This window comes from Pleurodeles waltl, chromosome 3_1 (assembly GCF_031143425.1).
Source record: "Pleurodeles waltl isolate 20211129_DDA chromosome 3_1, aPleWal1.hap1.20221129, whole genome shotgun sequence".
In the NCBI taxonomy this organism is placed as follows: domain Eukaryota; kingdom Metazoa; phylum Chordata; class Amphibia; order Caudata; family Salamandridae; genus Pleurodeles; species Pleurodeles waltl.
The window spans coordinates 365,132,865-365,158,024 of NC_090440.1; the positions used below are offsets into that span (position 1 = coordinate 365,132,865).

Here is a 25,160-nt window from a genome sequence, read left to right on the forward strand (position 1 = left end):
CAGTGGGTGCTATAGCCACTGGTGACTTTTAACTTACACGCCCAAGGTGCACTCTTGTACATATACAAGGAACTTATAAATAAGTTAAATAGGCCAATTAGGGGTGTGCCAATTTAATTGTGTTGAAACGGGGGCACAGACACTTCACCACAGCTTACAAGATGTAAAGTGTACAGTTATACAGCCAGTAAAAACTGTTAAGGCATAAATCTAAGGGTGCGCACCTCAAAAGATGGTAACTTTCAACTCAACTCCTATACATTGTTATACCATCCTTGACACCTTGAAAGTCCACATTCAGACCTTGTCTCTGTGACTCGTAAGACAAATAGTCCAAGATTTACATATTCAGACAAGCTATGTCTCGTCACTTGAACCTGGCTCTATCTGTACATAACTTTCTGCAGATCAGCTCTAATTCACTTGAATAGTGAAGACATAAATTTTGTTTTCGGTGCTACTCTTGACTGGCACAGTATTGTGGACATCACAGAGGGAGAGCACTGTTTATATTTCCTGAGGAGAGCTGCAAATTACCCCACCACCACCTACTACCCTCAATGTCATCAGTGGGTACTTCCTTACTCCTATATCCAATAATGTTATACCTGTTTAAATTCTGGTCGTGGAGGTTTGCTCCCTCTCTCTTTTCTATAATGATGGTGCCATATAAAAGTTTAGGAGGACCCACAAAGCCCAGAAGTAGCTCTGTCTAAATTTCATAAGAGAAAATGACTGGGGAAAATGTGTTTATGCCCCCCCCTACCTAGATCTAGCTTTCTGCCAAATTTGGTGTAAATCTGTTTGGCGGTTTAGACTGTAGCTGTGTCCAAATTTCATATGGGAAAATGAATGGGGGAAATGTGTTTATGCCCCCTCCTTTTTTTTTCTAGGCCCTTGCTTGATGGATCGCCCCGAAACTTTCCATGTGCAAACTAGGCAAACAAAAAAAAAACAGTTTTTGTTACGTTTTGTAGAAAGTTTGTCAAATGGCACCAGTTACTAACAAAACAAAAATTCATTTCTTATGGAAACACAATCCTAATTATAATTACCCGCTGAAGGCTACCACTGGGTAGTGTATATATAGGGATAACACTTTTGTATATTTTTTTGGTTGAAAAGCCATTTGTTAATTTGCTTACATCTTTTGCAGTGTTTGATGATTATGCGTGCAGTATGACCAACATTTAGTATGTTGAGAGTACTCTTGTAAATTTAAAACTTGTGCCCGTCCATTGGCGGGGGGGAGCCTTAAAACTTTTCATTGCTCATTGCTTTGGTACTAAGTGGTGACTGCACAACATTTGGCAGAAAGATGGAATGTTACTTTTTCCATTGGTACATTTCATTTGTTTAAATTATTTTGGCTTTTGGATGAATCTGCATCAAATGTGTCAGGCAGTTTGCAGGTGACACCCAGTGAAGGCATGTCAGCTTATAAACACATCATTGTGATTTGGTGCGAATTTAAAGGATTTTGATTTATTAATAAGTTTGGCATGGTTTGATAAATCTGCATGAAATTTAGCATTGACTTGGTATTTTTAAGTTTGTGACGATCCATCAAATGGTGAGGACTGTTGAAAAAGGTTGGGGTGCTAAATAATGTTTATTTTCCAGTGATATTAGCACTGCTTGACAGAGTTGCACAAAAGTTGATAGAAGTTTAGAAGGATTAGTTTTGTTTTGGTATTTCAGATTTTTTCAGTCCATTTACGGGGAGAAACATTAAATGGGAGAGCGCAGTTTGATGAACCTGCATCTGATGTAGCAGTTAGTTATCAAATACATCCAGTGCAGATATTTAAGGTTTTGCGCCAGTCTAATGGGTAGTAGTGAGGGTGTGGGGTAAACATTTTGCATCACTATGAACTTCAGCCAAGTTTTATGGATCTGCACAACATTTTTTAGAAACTGAGCGTATTTAGCTCACTCATAGTTTTCTCAATTTCATGTAGGTCCATCAAGGGTGACGGAATAAAAGGGAAAGGTAAAATAAGTGTCTATTTGCTAATAGTTGTGGAACCATTTGATGAGGTCATGCAAAAGGGGGATTGGGAGCCAGGCCTGTCCAAAAGCCATCATCAGGCATAATGGGTAAATGGCACATGACTGTAGTAAGTCATAAAAATATTAAATTAACTGAAAAATATTAAAAAGTTAGTTGCGGTATGGAGAACACAAAACAAAAAAACTCCTAAAATTCTTGTTATGATGTACAAGGAACAATGTACACCTCAACTCCATCCCACAGCTCACTTTGCCATTTCCAATACAGAACATTAATCGAGGAAAAATCCTATGACATTCCAGCATGGTGTCTAAATATATACATAGCAGCAAGACAAAAATCAGGAGACAATAGAAGCAGTGATATTTTGAGAATGTTAAAGCAAAATTGGGAGGATAAAGTGGAGCAGGGTGTTAGTGGGGAAGAGGTGACAATAGACCACACCATATATGTGCTAAGTGGGGGATTACAATGGTGCGAGACAAGGTGATAAAAACCAGAGAAGATTGGGGAGTTGATTTGGAAAATACTATAAGGAAACGGACACACATATCTGTGTTGTGACAGAGAACAGCATGCTGCATGGCTCTGGAGATGTGAATCCCTGCCTCACATATAGCATAGTAAGCTTTAGTTTTTGGCTCCTAACTCAGCACAAACAACAACCAGGCATGTGCACCAATGCATTCTTTGTCCTATGAAGTGACAGCCAGAGCAGGGGTCTGAGACTGGAAGGGGACACCAGGTGTTCTCTTTCTGTGAACACGACAATTGTTGCCTCATGGGGGTTCAGTGGACTGACATTGGTGGCAGTGAGCAGAGTAGACATCTGTACCCATCTCCTGCTAGGGAGTGGGCCTACTGGCAGCTCTCACATTTTTGGATTATCTGCAGTTCCCTGCAACTGGGTCCATCACCCATCTATGCTGGGCAAGGCTGTAGGATGCATGTTTTATATGTTTGTGTGAAACAGGAGTGGAGTGTGAGTTGTGCTTGGGAGCATGAATGGGCTGGCTTCCATTTTGTATGATAGAAAATGCAATTGGTACCTAAGATGGGGAGCTGGGGTGAGCCTAGACAGCAGCTGTGCATTACAGGATTCTACTGAGGCATTCCCAAAGGCAGTGCAATGGTTCAGACAGAAGAAGATAAAGTCCCTTTAAAGCTAGGAAATTTCCCTCAGTCTTTTCCTGGCCCTGTGTTCTCTGGAAGGGCAGCCCCACTGGTTAGCGGCTAGTTACAAGGGGCAACCTGCAAATCTTTTGTGCCCTTGTTGGTCTCTTCTGCCTGGAGTATTCCCATTCCCCCCTGCAGCATACAGGGATGGGACAGAAACTTCAAATTATGGTGCCAAGATTCCCTGACTAGAAGCATGGGGGGTCCTCTACCACTGAGAGAATCCTTTGAGAGCCTGGGTTTGGGTGCTGACCATCATACTCCCCTTTCCAGATTTGAGACCAGTAACTTAAGTAAGATTCAACTAGCCTGTCAGGTGGGGCTGCCTGCATCCCACTTTGAGGAAGAGAGTTATCTGACTGCTTAGTATGGACATTGGCGTAAACACTGCTGAGAAAAAATTAAACGCTGCAATGAGTTTTGGTGTGATAAGGCAATGCCACTACTGTGAAACTGGTGCAATCCTTATCACAATACTTTAAGTAATTCCAGGGTTCGGACATGAGTCCCCCAGTAGAAGCCACCATGACACTTTGTGGTTGGTGTCCCATAGTTCGACCTAAAGCAAATTCCCCTGCTACAACACCTCTTGGCCACCCAATGAAGTTGGAATCACAAAGAAACTTCAAGTGCAGAGGGAAGCCAAGATTGTTCAGGGGAGTGTCGCCACTGCAATCTGGGGCAGGAACCTGCTTGTTTGGGTGGACGTTTTGATATTAGGCCTGAGGAAGACTCGGTGTAAAGATCTCCATGACTGTGAATTTTGTGACCCCTGACCCACTTTCTCCAGACTTGTGCAGAAGTTCTTTAGCAAACATTAAGCATGACCCTTGTCAGCTTGTCTGAGGCCTCAATCAGAGGATTTTCATTTGGTGGGCTGTTGCGGGGAAGAGCGTTGACGCTCTAGCCCTCCGTCCGCGAAGCCTAATACTGGGTCCTCTCCGCACCTCCCCGACTTTCCGGGAGCGACCCCTGCCCAACTAAAGGAATTCTGTGAGGCCATGCGCCTCATTTTTGGGAAGACCAACCCCCCTGCGGGGCATGGTGGGTCGGGGGGCCCTATGGGTTCCGTGCTGGCAGCACCAGCTCCGGCCACCGAGAGTCCCTCTGGATCTGCACTGGTCACACTACTGAAACCTTTCCCGGTGCCGGTAAAGTTGTTGATGCTCCTGATGTCAGTTGGGCCCACAATCGACGTTGATCCAATCCTCAACAACCTGGAGCTGGAATGCCATTTCCGAGTTTGATGGGTCCTAGCCACCCTAGGTTGGATTCAGACCCTTTTTTTAATGGGTAGGAATGTGAGGAAGGGTTCGAGGGGGTCGATGGACCCTTATGAATACCATCAAGAAGAACCAAACATGGACTGGGCTCAGGAATTGGATGAGGCCAGTGGTCTTGATACCTCCCCAGACACTGGCATGCTTACTCCTCTTACCACGGCTATGGCTGAGGGAGCTTTCTACTCCATGGTGGTCAATAGGGCAGCCGAGGTCCTTGGCCTTAAACTGTCTACTGTGGCGGTCAGGACTAATCTCCTAACAAAGGTGCTTTAGCCCGGAGCGTCTGCTGCAGAACCTCTCCTTCCATTCAGTGAAGCTGTCACCAATGTCCTTCTGGGTACCTGATCTAAACCCAGCACACGAGCTCCTGTGTATAAGGCAATCGCTCGCTGCCATCGGCCCACACCATATTACCATAAATTGCTGACCGAACACCTCACGCCTGAAAGCTTGGTCATTCAGGCAGCTTTGTCATCTGGTGCATTCCCTTCCTTTCCCCCGGATAGGGAATAAAGTCTGGCATTGCATGCAGTGAACACCGCATGCCTCTTGGGCTGTTATACGCAATCCTTCTGGGACACAGTCGCACAAGTTCTGCCGCAGATCCCGGAGGAGGCCCGTGCAATTGTTGCCAACGGAAGAGATGCGGTCAAGTTCACCATGCAATGTGGGCTGGACACGACCGACCCTTTAGGTAGATCAGTTGCATCAACAGTGGCATTACGACGCCATGCCTGGTTGAGAACTTCTGGTTTTTTGGGGGATGTCCAACAGACCCTCATGGACATGACCTTTGATGGCTCTCCTCTCTTCGGAGTTAAGGCGGACTCTGCGCTGGTGAGATTTAAGGACTCCCGGGCTACGCCTTGTTCCCCTGGACTTTCCACTGCCCCTTGCCCCGACCAGTCCGCTTTTTGCCCCTTTTGTGGCCACGGGAGGGGCTCCCTGTTGCTTCCCTTCCCCAGCCACTGTCCCACGCAGGAAATTGCAGCTTTGTTGGACAAGGGGGCCATAGAGAGGGTTCCTGTGCCACAAGTAGGCTGTGGTTGTTATTCCCGCTCTTTTTGGTGCCCAAAAAGGACAAAGCTTTGCATCCTATCCTCGGCCTCAGGACCCTCAATCTCTTCCTCAGGAAGGAGAAGTTGAAAATGCTCACCTTGGCAGGTCCTTTCTCCCTTGGCCTCAGGAGACTGGATGGTGGCGTTGGACTTGCAGGACGCTTAGTTCCACATCCCCATCCTGCCTGCCCACAGGCGTTAACTACATTTGTGTTAGGTCATGAGCACTTTCAGTTTACGGTGCTCCCCTTTGGCCTTACCAGCACCCCTCGAGTGTTCATGAAAGTGATGGCATGGTTGCAGTTCATCTGCGTAGGTCAGGGATTTCAGTCTTCTCCTACCGTGACGACTGTTGAAGGCAGATACGCCCCAGAAAGTCGTCTCCCAACTTCAGACTACAGCGAACCTCCTGCACACTCTGGAGTTCACTATAAACATGCTGAAGTCACACCTGAACCCCCTCTCAGACGCTTCCTTTCATCGGTGATGTTCTGGACACAGTGCAGTTTTGGGCCTATCCTCCCGATCAGCGAGTCCTGGATATTCAGGCTACGATTGCCATGTTTCAGCCTCTATCCTGGGTTTCGGTGAGAATGACTCTGAGGATGCTGGGCCTCATGGCCTTCTGCATCCTGCTAGTGACACATGCCAGATGACATATGCAGGCTCTGCAGTGGGACCTGCAATTCCAGTTGGCAAAGCATTAGGGGAGTTCTCTGACATGGTCCAGATTTTGGAGGCGAATGCAAAAGATCCGCAGTGGTGGCTTTCGAATCAGGATTGGTTCAAATGCAGATCCCTCTCCCTTCCTCAACCAGCATTTACAATAGTGACAGGTGCGTCATTTCTGGGATGGGGTGGCCACATGGGAGAAGCACAGATCAGAGAACTCTGGTCTCCAGCCGAGTCCAGACTTCACATAAATCTTCTGGAGCTCTGGCATTCAGACTTGCATTGAAAGCATTCCTTCCCTCTATCAAAGGGAAGGTGGTGCAGGTGTTCGCGGACAACACCACTGCCAAGTGGTACTGCAACAAACAGGGCGGTGTGTGGTCCTGGACCCTTTGTCAAGAGGCGCTGCTCCTCAGGACATGGCTTGCACATCAAGGCATTTCTCTGGTGGTTTGACATCTGGCGGGCTCTCTGAACGCCAGAGCAGACGAACTTAGCCGTTAATGCATAGTCGATCACGAATGGCGCCTCCATCCGGATGTGGCGCAAGGCCTCTTTTAGCAGTGGGGAGAGCCTTGGATAGATCTGTTCACCTCTGCAGAGAACGCATAATGTCGGCAGTTTTTGTGCGTTGGAGTTTCCAAGGCGGTTCTCGCTCACCAACCCTTTTCGTCTCAAGTGGAGCTCAGGCCTCCTGTATGCCTTTCTGCCAAAAACACTTCTTCCCAGAGCTCTAAAGAAGATCAAGAACGACCGGGCCAAGTCATTCTTGTGGCTCCAGATTGGGCATGAAGAGTATGGTATCTAGAGCTATTAAGCATGGCTACTGATCATCCGATCAGACTGTCCCTTTGCGAGGATCTTCTGTTGCAGCACAGAGGACAGTTCTTCACCCGAACCTGTCCATCTCCCCCTTCTTGTGTGGAGATTGAGTGGCGGCAGTTGACGGATGTTGACCTTCCACCAGAAGTTTGCGATGTTATCTTGGCAGCCAGGCCTCCCTCCACCAAAATGGTATGCGCCTGTCTTTGGCATAAATTTGTGGTATCGTGCACAAACAGGTCTGTTGATCCTCTCTATCCCCCTCCTTCTCAGGTACTTTTTTTCATTCTTTCCTTAGCCCGTCAGGGTTCTGCCTTGGGCACTCTTAAAGGCCACTTATCAGCAATCTCCTCTTTTCTTGGATTGCCAGATCAACCTTCTCTTCTTAAATCTCTTATTGTAGGGAGATTCCTCAAAGGTCTTACTCATCTGTATCCTACCACTCCATTTATTATGCCTTAGTGGGACCTCAATCTTGTCCTCACTTACCTAATGTGTGCTCCATTCGAGCTGTTACACATTTGTCGTCTGCTGCTCCTTACCCTCAAGACTGTCTTTCTGGTGTCTATCACTTCTGCTAGCAGAGTGAGTGAGCTTCAGGCTCTTTCTTTGAAGCCTCCATTTTTGTCTGTACATCTTGATAAAATAGTGCTACACACAAGGGCCTCCTTCCTTTCCAAGGTTGTCACACCTTTTCACGTGGACCAGTCTGTCACTTTTCCTCCTCTTTACACACACCCACATTCTTCTCATGAGGAGGAGAGACTCCACCGAGTGGATCCAAAAAGAGCGTTGGCGTTCTATCTTTATTGCACTGAATATTTCTGGGTGGACGATCAAGTCTTTGTTGGATATGTGGGTGCGAAGAAAGGGAAGGCAGTGCAGAAGCGTACCATCTCACGATGGGTGCTTCTCTGCATCAAAATGTGCTACGCTTTGGCAAACAACCTTCCAGAAGGTTTGCGTGCTCACTCAACCAGAGCAACTGCTGCTAACACAGCGTTAGCACACGGATAGGAATGTGCTCCCCTCCCCAAAGGAAGTAAGCACAAGGAGGGTGTAGCCACCCTCAGGGACAGTAGCCATTGGCTACTGCCCTCTGACCCCTAAAACGCCCCTACATTTTGTATTTAAGGGCTCTCTGAACTAAGCTAGTCAGATTCCCGATGACCTCACAAAAAGGACTGCTTAGCTGAAGCTCCAGCAGAGAAGGAAGGAGACAACAATTGACATGGCCCCAGCCTTACCAGCCTGTCTCCTGCTTCAAAGAACCTGCAGAAGAAAGGTGACGTGTCCTGCAGGTCCAGTGACCGCTGAAAAACCTCCAGAGAACTGCCTGCATCACACAGGATCAAGAACTCCCATAGACAGCGGCCCTGTCTAAAGAAGTACAGAAGAAGAAACCTTGTCTGAAGGACTCCCACCTCACTCCAGAAGTGTGAGTCCTAACCACTCTGCACCCGATGCCCACGGCCCGAGTCCAGGCAGCCCAACCCACCATAGAGGACCTCTAGGTGACGGTGAACAATAGCCCACCCTGGGTTGACCTCTCCACCCCTCCACAACATGCCTGAAGAGGGAATCTCGACGACCCCCCCACCCCCCCTTACGAAGACAACTGCGACTGCCCTGGACGGAGATAACCGATGCCAAAGGACCCACTGCACCCGCAGCCCTTAATCCTTGAAGAAATCGACACCCGGTGCAGCAACGATCAACAGGTGGTGTGCCCGAGACCTCCCCCCCCCCCCCCCCCCTTGCCTGCAGCGCCTGAGTGACCGCTGGGGTCCCCTCATAGAGTTTCATTGGAAACCCGACACCCTGTTTGCACCCCGCACCCGGCCGCCCCAATGCCACTGAGGGTGTGGGATTGGTGCCTACTTGGGATTCCTCCAGTGCTCCCCTAATACCCCACTGGTCTGCCCTCCAACCCGCAGGTACTTACCTGCTGGCAGACCGAATCCAGAGTACCCCCTGTCTCCAAACAAGCCCACGTTAAGATTGCTCAACTTTGCACTCTGCGGCCGGCCGGCCCCGTTTTGCTGGTGGTGGGTGTTTGGAGTTGACTTGAACCCCCAGCGGTGGACTACCCATAACCCAGAGACTGGAACTGTAAGTTGTGTACTTACCTCTAAAACTGTACTTCATTTTCTTCTCCCAGGAACGGTTCTGAAAATGCACTGTGTCCACTTTTAAAATAGATATTCTCTGTTTTCTTAAAAATGGTTTACTTTGACTAAAGTGAAACACATTTACATTGATGTCTATGCTAAGTACTTACCTGCAACAGTATTTACTTCTGAACTGAGTCTTGTGGTTCTAGTAATAAAGTAACAAACATATATTTTTCTATATAAAAGCCTATTGGTCTGGAGTTAAGTCATTGAGTGTGTGTTTCTTCTATTGCTTGTATGCTTAATACTACCCTCTGATAGGCCTAACTGGTCCACCAAACTACCACAAATAGAGCATTAGTGTTATTTATTATTGCCTCTGTCAAGCCTCTTGGGGAACCCCTGGACTCTGTGCACACTATAGCTCATTTTGATAAAGTATATACAGAGCCAGCTTCCTACAATTACTGCCTGGACAGTCAGGTCTGCAGGGACGGCTATTTTGGTTGTTCGGTCCTGCAGGACTTTCTAGTATGATTTTGGTTCTCAGCCCTCTTCAAGGATGGTATTGCTAGGTATCTATTCTAAGGTAAGGAATCTGCAATTAGAAGTCTCAGATGAACAAGTTACTTACCTTCGGTAACAATTTATCTGGTAGAGACTTATTCTAGGTGCAGATTCCTTACCGACCCACCCATCCTTTAACTTCCAAACTGATTTCTAGGGACAGGGATTACCCTTTTAGGGCCTTAGCGCTGGCGCACCACTTCAGTGTTCTTCATGGCGCCACGCTTTGTCATGGAAAGTCATGAAAAGAAACTGACGTCACCACACCGATGCGAGGCCTATATTCGACCCCGACATCAACGACGGACGGGGAATCGACTGACACCACCTAACGGCGCCCACGGGTTCTGCTAGAAGAAAAGTCTCCGAATCCAGTCTGACACTTGGGGGAAATTCGAAGGCAAGGAATCTGCAACTAGAATATGTCTCTACCAGATATATCGTTACTGAAGGTAAGTAACTTGTTCGATAAGGTTTCTTACCAATACCTCATATAGGTACAATTGCTTTCATTTCACTTGACTCTATTGTTGTAGTTCAGTTCTCACTAGAAGGTATGTTGTTACTGGACATATTAATTAAATGCAGATTTATGCTTTTTCTAACAATCTAGTCCATTTACTAGTTTTCCTCGTTTAGGTCTTTTATACTACATCCTTTGATCCTATATTAACCGCTTCTGTCACTTCTATGCCATGGCCCGTCTTTTTTTTTCCAAAAAAGAAAAAAAAGTTAAATCACAGGAAGTGAAGGGGACATATATACATCTATGGGTGTTGTATATGCCAAATGATTATTTTTGCTCCCTTCATTGGAGGCAACTGTCTGTTTTCTCTGTACGAAATACTCAATTATGTTTGCCTTCTAATTGGGATATGTCTTCCAGCGTGAGAGGTTCTGCTCCATGGCCAGTTGTGCTGCTCTGTGTTCCAACAGAGTGGAACCTTCACTTACGGTCTACATCTGGGAAAGAATAGATGGATATCCACTATCTCAGTTGCTGCTGCTGTCTTGCAATCATGGGTAGTCTTTCTCATCCACGTTTTCTTGTCTTTATGATCTCAATGCTGTGGTTATTCCACAGTCTTGCCAAACTGTTCGTACATGGGTGTTCACTCCTTTGCAGGCACAAGTAGTTTTCTCTCACATACTGCTGTTCGCCTTTACCACTGATTGCTCGTGTTCACATAGCTTTCTTCATTCCATAGTTCTTATGGTGCCTGACTCCTACTTAGTGGTTCTTCTGTGGAGTCCTTGGTAGTTTTAATATGTTAAGGCTTACGTTCCTTTTTATGCATGTCGGTCTTTTCTAGACTGTTTCTGTTCTCAGAACATATATTTCAGGGTATCAGACATAATTTTTATTGTGCGGTCATGGAGGAGTTGTATCCATTTTGTTACCGATTTTATTCTCCTTTTCTTTCAGATGTCTTTTCACCAATTCTTTTCCTAATGAGGAAATTCTTCCTCATGGGTATTTTTTTTGCTTTGAGTACTTGGTCTTTTTCTTCAGTTCTAAACCAGCTTCCTTCTGGATAAAAGGCTTCCCTGTTGTTAAGTCTGCAATGACACATGATTGGCGTACTAATGTAGATGAGTTTATTCCATGCTCTCAGATGGATGCGCTGCTCTCTCTGCTCTCCTGTTTTCTGGTGTTATTAACCTGTGCTTACTTCCACAGGTTAAGATGTAATATTGCTTGATGTTTCATTTTTTCTTCTTCTCCACTCTTTTACTCTTGTTCTCGACCGGTTTAAAGCAACTTCAAGACTTTCGAGGGTCTCCATTTGCAGCCCCTTCTCTGGAGTTTTTATGCTTTGGTATCTGATTTTAAATTAAGGGATCTGCAGCTAGATGTCTCTATCAGATGAACACATTACTTACCTTGGATAATGATGTATCCGGTAGAAACAGGATCTAGCCGCAGATTCCTTAATGACCCACCCTTCCTCCCCGCTCTGCAGACTGAATTCCTCTGTGTTCTCCATAGATTTCTTATTGCAAATGTACACCTTGGCTTAGACGTAGATGATAATGGACACAAATTTGTCTATTATTTGAAGCACACTGTTTCCATTGCCAGTTTCTGGTGGGTTTGCCCTTGTTGCCAGTCGGGACCCATTGATCCCTTGCTGGATCCGGAGTGGACCCATCAGCTAGACAGACCTTCCCCGATACCCTCTTCAGTGCCAAAACCCTTAGGCAGTGGCACCTCCATCGTTATTTCCAATTCTGACACAGAGCTGGAGCAGCATTGACTGACTCAGAACGCTGGCCGTGCCCATGCATCCCGGAATGGAGCCAAGCTTATTTACTTGACAGTCCTGGAGAGGGAGAGTAATTGGAAGGGTCTTTTGAACACTTACGTTACCCTTTCCCTAAAGAAGAGCAGGAACAGGCCAACTGTTATGAGGAACTGGCGAAGGCCAATGGGTTAGACACCTCACCCGATACTATCCTGGTCTCTCATCCAACCTTGTCTATGCCAGATGATGCCTCTTTTGCAATGGTGGTGCGTAGGGCACCAGAGGTTTTGGACCTTCAGGTGCCAACAGTGGCAGTCAAGACAAATGCCTTCACAGAGATGGTTCAGCCAGAGGTCCCACCTTCTGAACCTCTTCTCACATTTAGTGAACCCCTTATAGATGTCCTACTTGGGGTTTGGTCTAAGCCCTGCACAGGGGCTCATATGCATAGGACGATTGAATGCTCCCATCACCCTGCTCCTGAGTATCCCAGTTTCCTCACCCAGCACCCTCACACAGAGAGCTTGGTGGTCCAAACCTCCACATCCAAAATCAACCACAGGGCATTCCGTACCACTCCACCGGATAAGGAATTCAAAAGGCTGTGGCCACCTTTGGCAAGGGAATGTTTTCTTCCTCCATCCTAGCACTGCGGTTGATGAACACAGATTGCCTTTTGGGCCGTTAATCCCATACAATATGGGATTTAGTTGCGCAAGTGCTGCCTATGATCTTGAAGGAGGCCCTAGCCATACTCACTCAAGCTATTGCAAACAGGTGAAATGCAGTAAAGTTCACCATAAGGTGTGGGTTCGACAGAACCGACTCACTGGCGATTTCCTCATCTAGGTCCTTGTGGTGCCACTCCTAGCTGAGAATGTCAGACTTTTCAGGGGATATCCATTCTTCCCTCATGAACATGGCCTTCAATTGTTCTTGCCTCTTTGGAGAGAAGGCAGAGTAAGCGCTGAAGCAGAGCCACAGCCAGGTCCTTGGGCTTGTCTGTGGCCCCTTGCCAACCGCAGTCTGCCCTCTGCCCCTTTCATGGGTATGGAAGGGTTCTCCAATTGCACCTTTACACTTCCAATCACCAGGGCCAGCAGGCTTCCTAGCCTTTTCCTGGCCGAGGCCACAGGCTTCACAGCTTCTCAATGTTTTCTTGGATGAGGGCGTGGGCTGCACAGGATGGGGACAGGCAGCCAGTGGTTGAGTCAGTCCACCACTTCCTGGCTGCCACTGCCTCCAAGCTTCCTTAATTGTCCCTCCAACTACCATGGACACCCAGTGGAATGCCCAATTTTCCATCACTAGCTCCACTGGAGGTGAGTGACATCAGACTGCTGTGTTCTCCAAATCGTCTGAAGGGGCTACTCCCTCCACTGTGTAATGGTCGCAGGGATTCTGCTTTTTCAGAACTGTGCCATGGGACAACAGAAGGTCAGAATGCAGGGGATGTGCCACTTCCTCCAAATCAATACTGTCTTATCAAAATACCTAGTTGGCTCACACTGCCTTACTTGCACTCCTAGACTCACTGAGTGACAAGAATTGGCAACCCAAAAAGCATGACACTCTAACCCCTCTCAGGGAACCATGGTTTTCATACATTATCGAAGTCATACATATTCATAACAAAGGTAAAAAAAAGACACAATAAAAGTACACAATACATTTATTGAAACTAATGTAGTCTATTATGAAGCAACTTAGATGTGATTACAATACTGACAATAATTATAAAAATTAGAATGGAAGTTAGAAAACTGCATAACACAAATAGGACTGTTTGGACTTGCTAGTGTAGAGTTAAATGTGGTGTTTTGGCCCATTTCATTGAGCTGTTCTTAAGTGAAATTTAATATATTCTGCCAATTATCGAAATGAGCAGTAGAGGAAATATCGTGCCATTCATGTCCTTAATTTTTGAGAATCCCTGACATGTAGTCTGTTGAACTGTATCATTCTGAAAAATCATTTGTGTAGCGATTAAACAGACTCTAAACAAAGTGGGTGTTCCCCACTGAATCTGACAAAATTGGGTTCCCCTAAAGGATTTCATATCTATGGTTTCTTTCAATAGGTTTGTGTCAACATGTATTTTGTAGGGACTAATTTAAAATGAAAGGTGTCAGGTCAGTTATATTGTGACTGGAAAAAATATGTACATTTAGCTTTGTATTTTTGAGAACTGCCCCATAGGGGAGTTGGACAATGTTCCAGCTGTCTATAATTGAAAATTGTATGCTTAATGTTAGATGTATAATGGTAACAGAACATGTCTCTGTAATTGGCTGAATTTAAATAAATATCCTTATCTTCGAAGACAGTGCAGTATTCTGACTCGGACTACATTGCATTAACAGTATCATTATCCCAGTCACCAGAATGTAACCCAGGTACAAGGACGTCACCCATAACTATTTTGAATGTATATGGAATCTGCAAAATCTCAGGCCTCTATGGTGAAGAATAATACACCTGTACCCCTAACGAAGCCATGGAGTTCCTGTACACTTTGGAAGCAAAAGCAGTGCCCTGGTCCGAGTGGAAAATACAGCATACATATGAAATTGGTGTAACAACAATTATACGTTTTCCCTGTGCAAGAGGCTGTACTTTTAGGATGGCCATGTGCGTGCCAGTCCTAATTTTCTTACTGGAAGCAAAACGCATTTCCATATTAGAATATAAATGCGCTTTATATGCAGTCGGCACTGTTTCACCCTCGTTGAAGGAAATTTAAGTAAACCTAATGGTACCTGCACTTACACAGATGACAAGGTTTGTAGTGTTGCCACATGTATGTAAATGTCTTGTAGCAAGTAAGTCAGATTGTAGTGATCTGAGTACGTCAGTGTGGTAAAGTGTCCAATGTGAACTGGAAAAATATGGCTGTATTAATTCATACAATGGTTTTATGCGTTGAGCACAGTCAGAAAATATTTCCTGCCAAAATTAAGGAAACCCAAGACTGATTTTCGTTTCTTAAGATTATTAGGTGGTTGCAGGAGTGCACGCTTCTCTAAGAAGTGAGGTGCAAGGCATTTACCTTTGTGAGTTTATATTCTAAAAATATGACACAAAAAAATACAATGTGAGATTTCTTAAAATTCAATTTGTAGCCAATGGCAGCAAACCGTAAAATAGTGTTGTCTACTCTGACTAAGTATGTGTCCGATTCATCATCCATTAGAAAGATATCATCTTTATAAGACAATGCGTCTGGGTCAATATAATGAAGAATCAACACTATACGGGCACCAAACAGTCCTGGACTGTTGTACCCCATGGCCAGGCGTGCAAAGCAATGCTGGAAGCCAAGCACAGCGAAAGAAGTTAAGTCCCTGCTCTTGGGTGCTAGATTTTGACTGAAAAAACTTGTGGAAATATCCAAGGTCATTTTGTATTTTCTACAGACAATATTATTAAAAGGAGCAGTGCTATATGTGTTTTGTATTGCAGACGTCTGTGAATTACTATTCAAGTGTCAATAATCCAAGACAATTTTGTATGAATGATCCTGGTTCAAAACAGGAAAAAGTGGATAGTTCATTTGGGAGATACAGGCTTCAGTCACTCCCTGGTGCTCTAACTGAGATAGGATATCCCTAACAGGTGTTTTCGCATCTTGCTTAATACGATATTGTGGTTGTGATTGAGGGCTGGACCTTAAAGGTAATGTATGATAAGAAGAGTCCTTTTCCCAGCCTTAATGATTGCGACTTGTGTAAGAGTCCATTTCGCTGCATAAGCTTGTTTGATTTTGTCAGGGACAAATTCAGAGAAAGAAGGAAGGTTTGCTACTTCACCCTGCGGAGAAGAGCGGACCAACTCTGGGGTACAGTCGACCTCCGCTAACAGAATGTCATAGGATAATGTTAAATTGTCCCACAAAATTGCATAAATCATGCATAGAATGTCACCCTCAATTTGAATGTCTAAATTATAGAGTTGATCAGCAGAGCAACGTGTCTATCCGCGGTTTCAACAGTACACATTCATCAGTTGCTTTCACTGCTAGAAACTCCTGACGGACTATGGTGACCTCTGCCACGCAGTCGAGGAGAGTCTCGCCTCTTGTTCCGCTCAGGAGAAGGGTTCTCAGGATTTGGTGCATGTTTCACTGTTATACCTATTTCTTTTGAAACAGGGGTTTGTAGTGAGGTTTTTCCTCAATTGACTAATTTTAAAACTAGCCACCCGGTATGAAAGAACATGTTTATAATGTGCCGGCTATGGAGTGATATGAATTTTCGGATGGCTGTTTTTGAAATTATTTGATGGATTAACATTTAAATGCAGGGATTGTGTCCTTTTATTATTTTCATTTCTGTTAAAGATTGTAGAATTCATGGAGACTTCTATTTAAATTAGTATTTGATTGAAACCTCTATGCTGAAATTTAACGTCCAGTTTTTATGTTGGTGAAATGTATGACCAATTGAATGAGACTTTATATGGTAGCACTGTTGGTGAACATGCTTGATACTGACGAAGGCGCACAGCCTAAATGTCTGTTTTGTTTCTGTTTAAGTTCTTGAAAGAAATAACTTTTCATACCCCGTGAGTGCAAGACATCTCTTGTGTAGATGGTGGAAGTGATATAGCATGAGGGGCACCTAACAAGGATCGAGCACCCACCATGTGTTCGGAGCCATCAGGTGCTGAGGAGGAATAATACTAGTGGTGGTTGCCACTAGGCAGTTTTAGTTAGTACTTAGTTTCTATAGAAAAAGCATTTTATGCTTGCCTATATCTTTAGCGCTGGTTGAATCTTCATCAAATTTTTCAAAACAATGCGACACTCACTTGAACTGCTGTCTGGAAAGTTTCTGGGTGATCCGTAAAGGCGGGGCTGTGAAAAAAAAGGGGGGGGGGGCAAAATGCGTTTTCTCCATGTTAATTTCCATAGGGATTTTAAACAGGCATAGAGGCCGAACCGCTTGACGGAATTACACCAAATATTGGCAGAAAGCTAGCTCTTGATCCAAAACGAGCACTTTTTGTTATTTTAGTGTAAATCTGTTGATTACTTTATGAAATAATAAAGAAAAAACAAATTTGTAGATATAGGGAAGCAAAGGCTTCGCAAACCTTCTCAATCTGGTGTTGAGATCTGTTTGGCAGCCATCTTGGGGCTTGGCTTCAGTCAAGTCCCTAAAAAAAAGATAAGAAAAGGGTCCAGTGTAGGGACACCCCGACCCCTTAGCTTTGGTGCTGGGGTTTTAAATTTACCCCAAATTTACGACAGGGTTGCGAATCCGCAGTAAAAATTAAAAAACACAAATAACAAGCTTAATCTCCTACGCCATAGTGAGCACAGATTTTAAATGGTTTGCTAACTCTGTTTTTCTTTATTTCAGAATTGTTTTTAACTGAGGAAGATCAAAAAAAGCTTCATGATTTTGAAGAGCAGTGTGTGGAGATGTATTTCAATGAAAAAGATGATAAATTTCATACGGGGAGTGAAGAACGAATTCGAGTCACTTCTGAAAGGTGAAAAAATGATTAATTTTCCATTCAGATCTTCATGAGTTGATTAATTTAGATTTTTTCATAATGCCATCATGCTACCTTTCCTAGTTTTCAGATTTCTCTAAAACATTGTGTGTTTACAGAAAATAATACTAAACGTGAGACAATAATAATTATTTTTAGATTCGAAGATGTGAGCTGTACAGTGCAATTAGTAGTATGGAGATTATCACTGCATTTGTAATTGGTCGCAGGGCATGGAATGGGTTTACAGAAGGAACCTCCTGTAGAAAAAGGCTTCTGACTGACTTAGGACTATTATGGTTGTGCCCCTGGATTTGCTAGCGTGATTCATATGACTAGTTATTGTCTGTTCTAATCACAACTTCTGGCTGCAGATTCCTTACTTTTTTAATATTTCTCAGCAGTCGGACTGGATCCAGAACGTTTTCAGCAGTAGCTTTGGGTTCTGCACACACTCTTTTCCGCTCTGGAAATAACTTATACATATATAGGCACAATGCCAGCACACCGACATCAGCTGCTTTCGGTCTGCGCCACCAGATGCAGAACCAGAGCTCTCTTCTCATCTCATCACTGAGACTCTTACTTTGATATTTTCCAGATTTTCTTCAAGGGATGTGTAAGGAAATGTCTCCTTGGGATGGTTACCCCCTGACACTTTGCCTTTGCTGATGCTAAGTTATGATTTGAAAGTGTGCTGGGACCCTGCTAACCAGCCCCCAGCACCAGTGTTCTTTCCCTAAACTGTACCTTTGTCTCCACAACTGGCACAACCCTGGCACTTGGGTTAGTCCCTTGTAACTGGTACCCCTGATACCAAGGGCCCTGATGCCAGGGAAAGTCTCTAAGGGCTGCAGCATGTCTTATGCCAGCCTAGGGACCCCTCACCCAGCACATGCACACTGCTTCACATCTTGTGTGTGTTGGTGGGGAGAAAATGACTAAGTCGACATGGCACTCCCCTCAGAATGCCATGCCAACCTCACACTGCCTATGGCATAGGTAAGTCACCCCTCCAGCAGGCCTTACAGCCCTAAGGCAGGGTGCACTATACCACAGGTGAGAGCATATGTGCATGAGCACTATGCCCCTACCTTAGACATTGTAAGTGCAGGGTAGCCATAAGCGTATATGGTCTGGGAGTCTGTCAAACACGAACTCCACAGCATCATAATGGCTACACTGAAAACTGGAAAGTTTGATATCAAACTTCTCAGCACAATAAATGCACACTGATGCCAGTGTGCAATTTATTGTAACATACACCCAGAGGGCACCTTAGAGGTGCCCCCTGAATACCAACCCGACTTCCAGTGTAGGCTGACTAGCTTCTGCCAGCCTGCCACACACCAGACATGTTGCTGGCCACATGGGGAGAGTGCCTTTGTCACTCTGTGGCCAGGAACAAAGCCTGTACTGGGTGGAGATGCTTCTCACCTCCCCCTGCAGGAACTGCAACACCTGGCGGTGAGCCTCAAAGGCTCACCTCTTTTTTTACAGCACCACAGGGCATCCCAGCTAGTGGAGATGCCCGCCCCTCTGGTCATTGCCCCCTATTTTTGGCGGCAAGGCTGAAGGAGATAATTAGAAAAACAAGGAGGAGCAACCCATCAGTCAGGACAGCCCCTAAGGTGTCCTGAGCTGAGGTGACTCCTGCTTTTAGAAATCCTCCATCTTGTGAGTGGAGGATTCCCCCAATAGAATTAGGGATGTGCCGCCCTCCCCACCGATAGGAGGCACAAAGAGGGTGTAGCCACCCTCCAGGACAGTAGCCATCCGCTACTGCCCTCCCAGGCCTAAACACTCTCCTAAATTTAGTATTTAGGGTCTCCCCAGAACCTAGGAAACTAGATTCCTGCAACCTTAACAAGAAGAAGGACTGCTGACCTGAAGCCCTGCAGAGAAGACGGAGACGACAACTGCCTTGGCCCCAGCCCTACCGGCCTGTCTCCCAACTTCGAAGAAAACTGCAACAGCAACGCATCCAACCGGGACCAGCGACCTCTGAAGCCTCAGAGGACTGCCCTGCACCCAAGGACCAAGAAACTCCCGTGAACAGCTGCCCTGTTAAAAAACCTGCAACTTCCTTGCAACAAAGAAACAACTTTAAAGACTTCACGTTTCCCACCGGAAGCGTGAGACTTCCCACTCTGCACCCGATGCCCCCGGCTTGACCTGCAGAAAACAAACACCTCAGGGAGGACTCCCCGGCGACTGCGAGCCCATGAGTAACCAGAGACGACCCCCCTGAGCCCCCACAGCGACGCCTGCAGAGAGAATCCAGAGGCTCCACTGATCGCGACTGCCTGTAGCAAGGGACCCGATGCCTGGAACCAACACTGCACCCGCAGCCCCCAGGACCTGAAGGAACCGAACTCCAGTGCAGGAGCGACCCCCAGGCGAACCTCTGTCTAGCCCAGGTGGTGGCTACCCCAAGGAGCCCCCCCTGTGCCTGCCTGCATCGTTGAAGTGACCCCCGGGTCGCTCCATTGTTTTCAATCTAAAACCCGACACCTGTTTGCACACTGCACCCAGCCGCTCCTGTGCCGCTGATGGTGTACTTTCTGTGCCTGCTTGTTTTCCATCCTCCCCCCAGTGCCCTACAAAACCCCCTGGTCTGCCCCCCGAGGACGCAAGTACTTAACTGCTGGCAGACTGGAACCGGGGCACCCCTGTTCTCCATAGAAGCCTATGTGTTTTGGGCACCTCTTTGACCTCTGTACCTGACCAGCCCTGAGCTGCTGGTGTGGTAACTTTGGGGTTGCCCTGAACCCCCAACGGTGGGCTGCCTATGCCCCAACTTTGAGACTTGTAAGTGTTTTACTTACCTTCAAAACTAACCTTTACTTACCTTCCCCAGGAACTGTTGATTTTTGCACTGTGTCCACATTTGAAATAGCTTATTGCCATTTTTACAAAGACTGTACATGATATTATTTTCATTCAAGGTTCCTAAAGTATTTAAGTGAAGTACCTTACATTTAAAGTATTAACTGTAAATTTTGAACCTGTGGTTCTTAAAATAAACTAAGAAAATATATTTTTCAATATAAAAACCTATTGGCCTGGAGTAAGTCTTTGAGTGTGTGTTCCTCATTTATTGCCTGTGTGTGTACAATAAATGCTTAACACTACGCTCTGATAAGCCTACTGCTCGACCACACTACCACAAAATAGAGCATTGGTATTATCTATTTTTGCCACTATCTTACCTCTAAGGGGAAGCCTTGGACTCTGTGCAAACTATTTCTTACTTTGAAATAGTATATACGGAGCCAACTTCCTACAGTATGTCACCCCCTAAGGTGACAGGCTGTAAGCCCTGTAGGGACTGTTTTCAAACAAATGTCTCTGACGGATCCCCATCAGATTTGCCTGTGGTGCTGGGGGTCCTGCCATGACTCAAAGGCCGCCAACAATGACCCCAAAGGCCATTAGGAAATGTGAGGTGAAACTTTGTCACCAAGCTTCAGAAAACTCCTCGCCGGGACCCTTCCAAATCACATTCTGCATCCAAGGTTCAGACTCCATCCCATTTCCGGAGTCGAAGGAAGCATTAGAAAAAGGTATTTTAGTTGTGCTCCAAGCCCTCCGTTAAGTGTAAGAAACACAAGAAAGTGAAGCATGGTTTTGCTTTCTCTGCCACTCACTTTTGCCTGTGTTAGGGTGGGGCAGCTCCACCTTTCTTGATCTCACTTCCGAAATCGTCCAACTTTGGAGCAGATCCGGCAGCTGGTTCCAGCATGGCCTGAGTTTCCTGGGTCTTCAGCCAGATTGAAGAGTTCCATGCAGCCATGTTACACCTTTTTTGGATCCCTGTCGAATCCCTCTAGTGTGCCTTTGGGTTGCAAAGAGCCGAGAGGTCTTCCACTTGGGAAATTGTTGGCGGGTGTGCAATCCGCACCAGCTGGACCCTGTGAGCCTTTCTTGCCCCACCTGCTCTTGTTTCATCCAGGCTCTCAGCACCACGATCAATGCAGTCCCTGGGCATGCTGATGCTGACTTTGTTGCTTCAGGAGGCGCCCCAGTTGTTCCCTCTGACACCAGTCCAACCTCATCAGTCATCGTCCCTGCATCCCGTACTTGAATTACCATGATAACTCTCTCTCTCTACATTCCTGATTTGGGACTGATTAAGATAATGACTGTGACCCAGCCCTACCAAGATCACAATTGATACTTGGACTTACAGGAGGCTAGTGGGCTCAATTTCAACTCGAAGACGGGTATTTTTTCTCCCCCTAGACCAGCCACAGCGTAATCCAAGGATTCAAACGGTTTGGTTGAGGCCCTTTTTCCTTTCAGTGAAGTGTTGATGGCTACCATATTGGGGGCTTCGGACAAACCGTGCTCTGGTTCACCGGTCGATCAACTGTGTGTTGCCTGGGCCTCACTGTGAATTACTGTGCCTGTTGCCAGTGGGTTGCTCGTGGATCCTCCAACTGCTTCTGCTGGCTGTCCTGTCTTCTTGGGGTTAGCCCAGGCTACCCTTCATGGGTCGAATCCCCAGGACCTTTCTGGCCCTCCTCAGCTCTACAAATCTCCAATGGCTCCAGTTGTATTTGCTTGTTCGTGGTCCTTCTGACCACTGACCCATCTGCAATCCTGCAACCTTCGAGGGATAGCTCCTAGACGACTTCAGGGACTCCTTTGCAGCTACTGGACTCTGCAGCTGGCCTTCATCCACCACGTTTGACCTGATTTGTCACCCACAGAAGGGTGAGCATTACCTCCTGCCCCACCTGCACACTCCTGCGTGGACTGGACTCTGTCCCCTTCTTTTACAGGTCCTCTTCATACGGAATCTACAGTTGGGTTCAACCAGCCTGGTCCTGTTCTTGCATTATCACAATTCCAACTCCCTATGTTAACCCATGGTATGACCAGGTAACTTACCTCTGCTCTCCTGGTCGCTGGGGGTCTTCTAGATACTTAACTCTTGGGGTTTCATACTCCACTAGCCCCTGGCTAACTACTCCATATCTTCTGGTGGGAGACCCATTCTGGCTTTCCTCTATTTTAGTATATGGTTTGACCCCACTGCTCTTTCTTGCTATTCCTGGTGTTTTTATGCTAATCCCTAGTACCTACCTGTGTTTATTTAGCGTGTACTTTCATCCAGAAAGGGGGGATTGCCTATAATATTCTAGTTCAGTTTTCCTATAATAAGGTACCTTTATTTTGCAACACTGTGTGGTTCCTTTAAGGTGTGATAAGTTACTGTGTGGCTGCTGTGGTATTGCAAGTGCGTCACACTTCTCCTAGATAATTTGTGGCTGCTCACCACAGCTACCACTCGAAAGATACTGTAACACAAACAAATAAGGGTTGTCTGGACCTGGTATAAGGTGCCAACACCATAGGTGTCCACCACAGACCAGGCCAGTCTCCTACAGTGCCACTTAGGTGCCTGCCTCTCCTTCCTTCAGAGGGAACTCAACAGTTTTGTGACAAAGGACAATATGCCCACTGCCATTGTGTTCATGATCAGTGTGCCGCCAAGCCTACCTCCTCCCTGCCAAACCTATTTCGCATACTATTCCAGGCACCCAGTAGAATGCAGAATCCACTGATTCTCATTAGACTAGCCAGCGATCACGTCAGAAAGGTGAGCCCTAGCGATTGTTCACAGAGGATATGTGCAGGAAGCTGCCTCTGTATATACTATATCAAAATGAGCTATAGTGTGCACAGCATCCAGGGGTTCCCCAAGAGGCTTGACACAAGCAATAATAGATAACACTAATGCTCTATTTGTGGTAGTGAGGTCGACCAGTTAAGCTTATCAGAGGGTAGTGTTAAGCATTTGTTGTACACACACATGCAATAGAAGAAACACACACTCAAGGACTTAACTCCAGAGCAATAGGATTTTATATAGAAAAATATATTTTTGTTACTGGAACTACAAGAATCAGTTCAGAAGTAAATACTGTTGCAGGTAAGTAATTAGCATAGAAATCAATGTAACTTTGTTTCACTTTAGTCAAGTAAACAGTTTTTAAGAAAACAGAATATCTATTTTAAAAGTGGACACTGCATTTTCAGTTCCTGGGGGAAGAAAATAAAGTACAGTTTTAGATGTAGGTACACGACTTACAGTTCCAGTCTCCGGGTTATAGGTAGTCCACCGTTGGGGATTCAAGTCAACCCCAAACACCCATCACCAGCAACACGGGGCCGGTTGGGTGCAGAGGTCAAAGTTGAGAAATTTTAACATGGGCTAGCACAGTGGGGTTGGGGGGAGTCGTGTCTCGAGCACACCACCGGCTGTACAGGGAAGAGGGCTGCCTGTTGATCATTGCTGCACCAGGTGTCGATTTCTGCAAGGCCTGCAGTGGGTCCTTTGGCATTGGTTATCTTTGTCCAGGACAGTTGCGGTCAGGGGGTCCTCAGGATTCCCTCTGCAGGCATCGTCGTGGAGGGGTGGAGAGGTCAACCCAGGGTGGTCACTTGGTCGCCATCACCTGGGGTTCCTCTCTGGTCGGTTGGGCCACCTGGACTCTGGCCGTGGGCGTCAGATGCAGAGAGGTAAGGAATCACGCATCTAGAGTGCGGATGCGAGTCCTTCAGAAGAGGTTTCTTCTTCTGTTCTTCTTTGGACAGGGCCACTGTCCACGGGAGTTCTTGATCCTCTGTGATGCAGGCAGCCCTCTGGAGGTTTTTCAGAGGTCGCTGGACCTGCAGGACATGTCACTTTTCTTCTGCAGTTTGTTTGAAGCAGGAGACATGCCGATAGGGCTGGGGCAGAATCAGTTGTCTCCTTCCTTCTCTGCTGGAGTTTCCACTAAGCAGTCCTCCTTGTTCTTGTGAGGTCGTCAGGATGGAGGATTTTGCAAGGAGGGGGTCACTTCAGCTCTGGACACCTTAGGGGTGGTCCCGGCTAAGGTGGTGACTCCTTGTTTTTCCTAATTATCCCTCTGGACTTGCTGCCAAAAGTGGGGGCTTTGTCATTACAAACTCCACAGCTCCATAATGGCTTCACTGAATACTGGGTTGTTTGGTATCAAGCACAAAACAATCTGGAGTCTGTCTGTGATTTTGGATTAGTGTATTAGCAATTACAATGACAAAATGCTCTTTCAATGGTAATGTCAACATACCTATGTCACACAGCTCTAGTCCATGAGGAAACAAAGCAGATGTCACACAGTGGGACCCACATCTGTGAAATCGTAAGAGAAAGTGACAACTCAGTGACCATACACTGGGTGAAAACGACAGACAGGATAGAGGTAGTAGTGTAAAAGTACATGTAGTAGGCAGGAATGTATTCTCACCTGTGTTTCACTGGAAATATTGCTAGATCACTGAGTCCCTGTTCTGCAAGTCTTCTTCCTCTGCTTCATCCTCAGTACTGTCCACAGCTGCCACAACACCGCCATCTGGACCATCCTCCTGCAGAAAAGGCACCTGTCGTCGCAAAGCCAAGTTGTGAAGCATACAGCAGGCCACGATGATCTGGCACACCTTCTTTGGTGAGTAGAATAGGGAACCACCTGTCAAATGGAGGCACCGGAACCTGGCCTTCAGGAGGCCGAAGGTCCGCTCTATAATCCTCCTAGTTCGCCCATGAACCTCATTGTAGCGTTCCTCTGCCCTTGTCCTGGGATTCCTCAATGGGGTCAGTAGCCATGACAGGTTGGGCTAACCAAAGTCACCTGCAAATGGCGAGGGACAACTGTTAGACACACACTAACTCTTAGGGA

The 25,160-nt window shown here is 46.1% G+C and overlaps 1 protein-coding gene across 1 annotated transcript in view; it reads left to right on the forward strand.

The window, feature by feature from the left end:
- Window positions 1-25,160, forward strand: part of TRPM7 (transient receptor potential cation channel subfamily M member 7) — a 1,269,618-nt gene that overhangs the window by 894,022 nt on the left and 350,436 nt on the right. Inside the window, exon 25 of the mRNA XM_069222535.1 lies at window positions 17,316-17,448. Within this exon, the coding sequence (XP_069078636.1) occupies window positions 17,316-17,448 (133 nt within the window). The remainder of the gene's footprint in view (window positions 1-17,315; window positions 17,449-25,160) is intronic.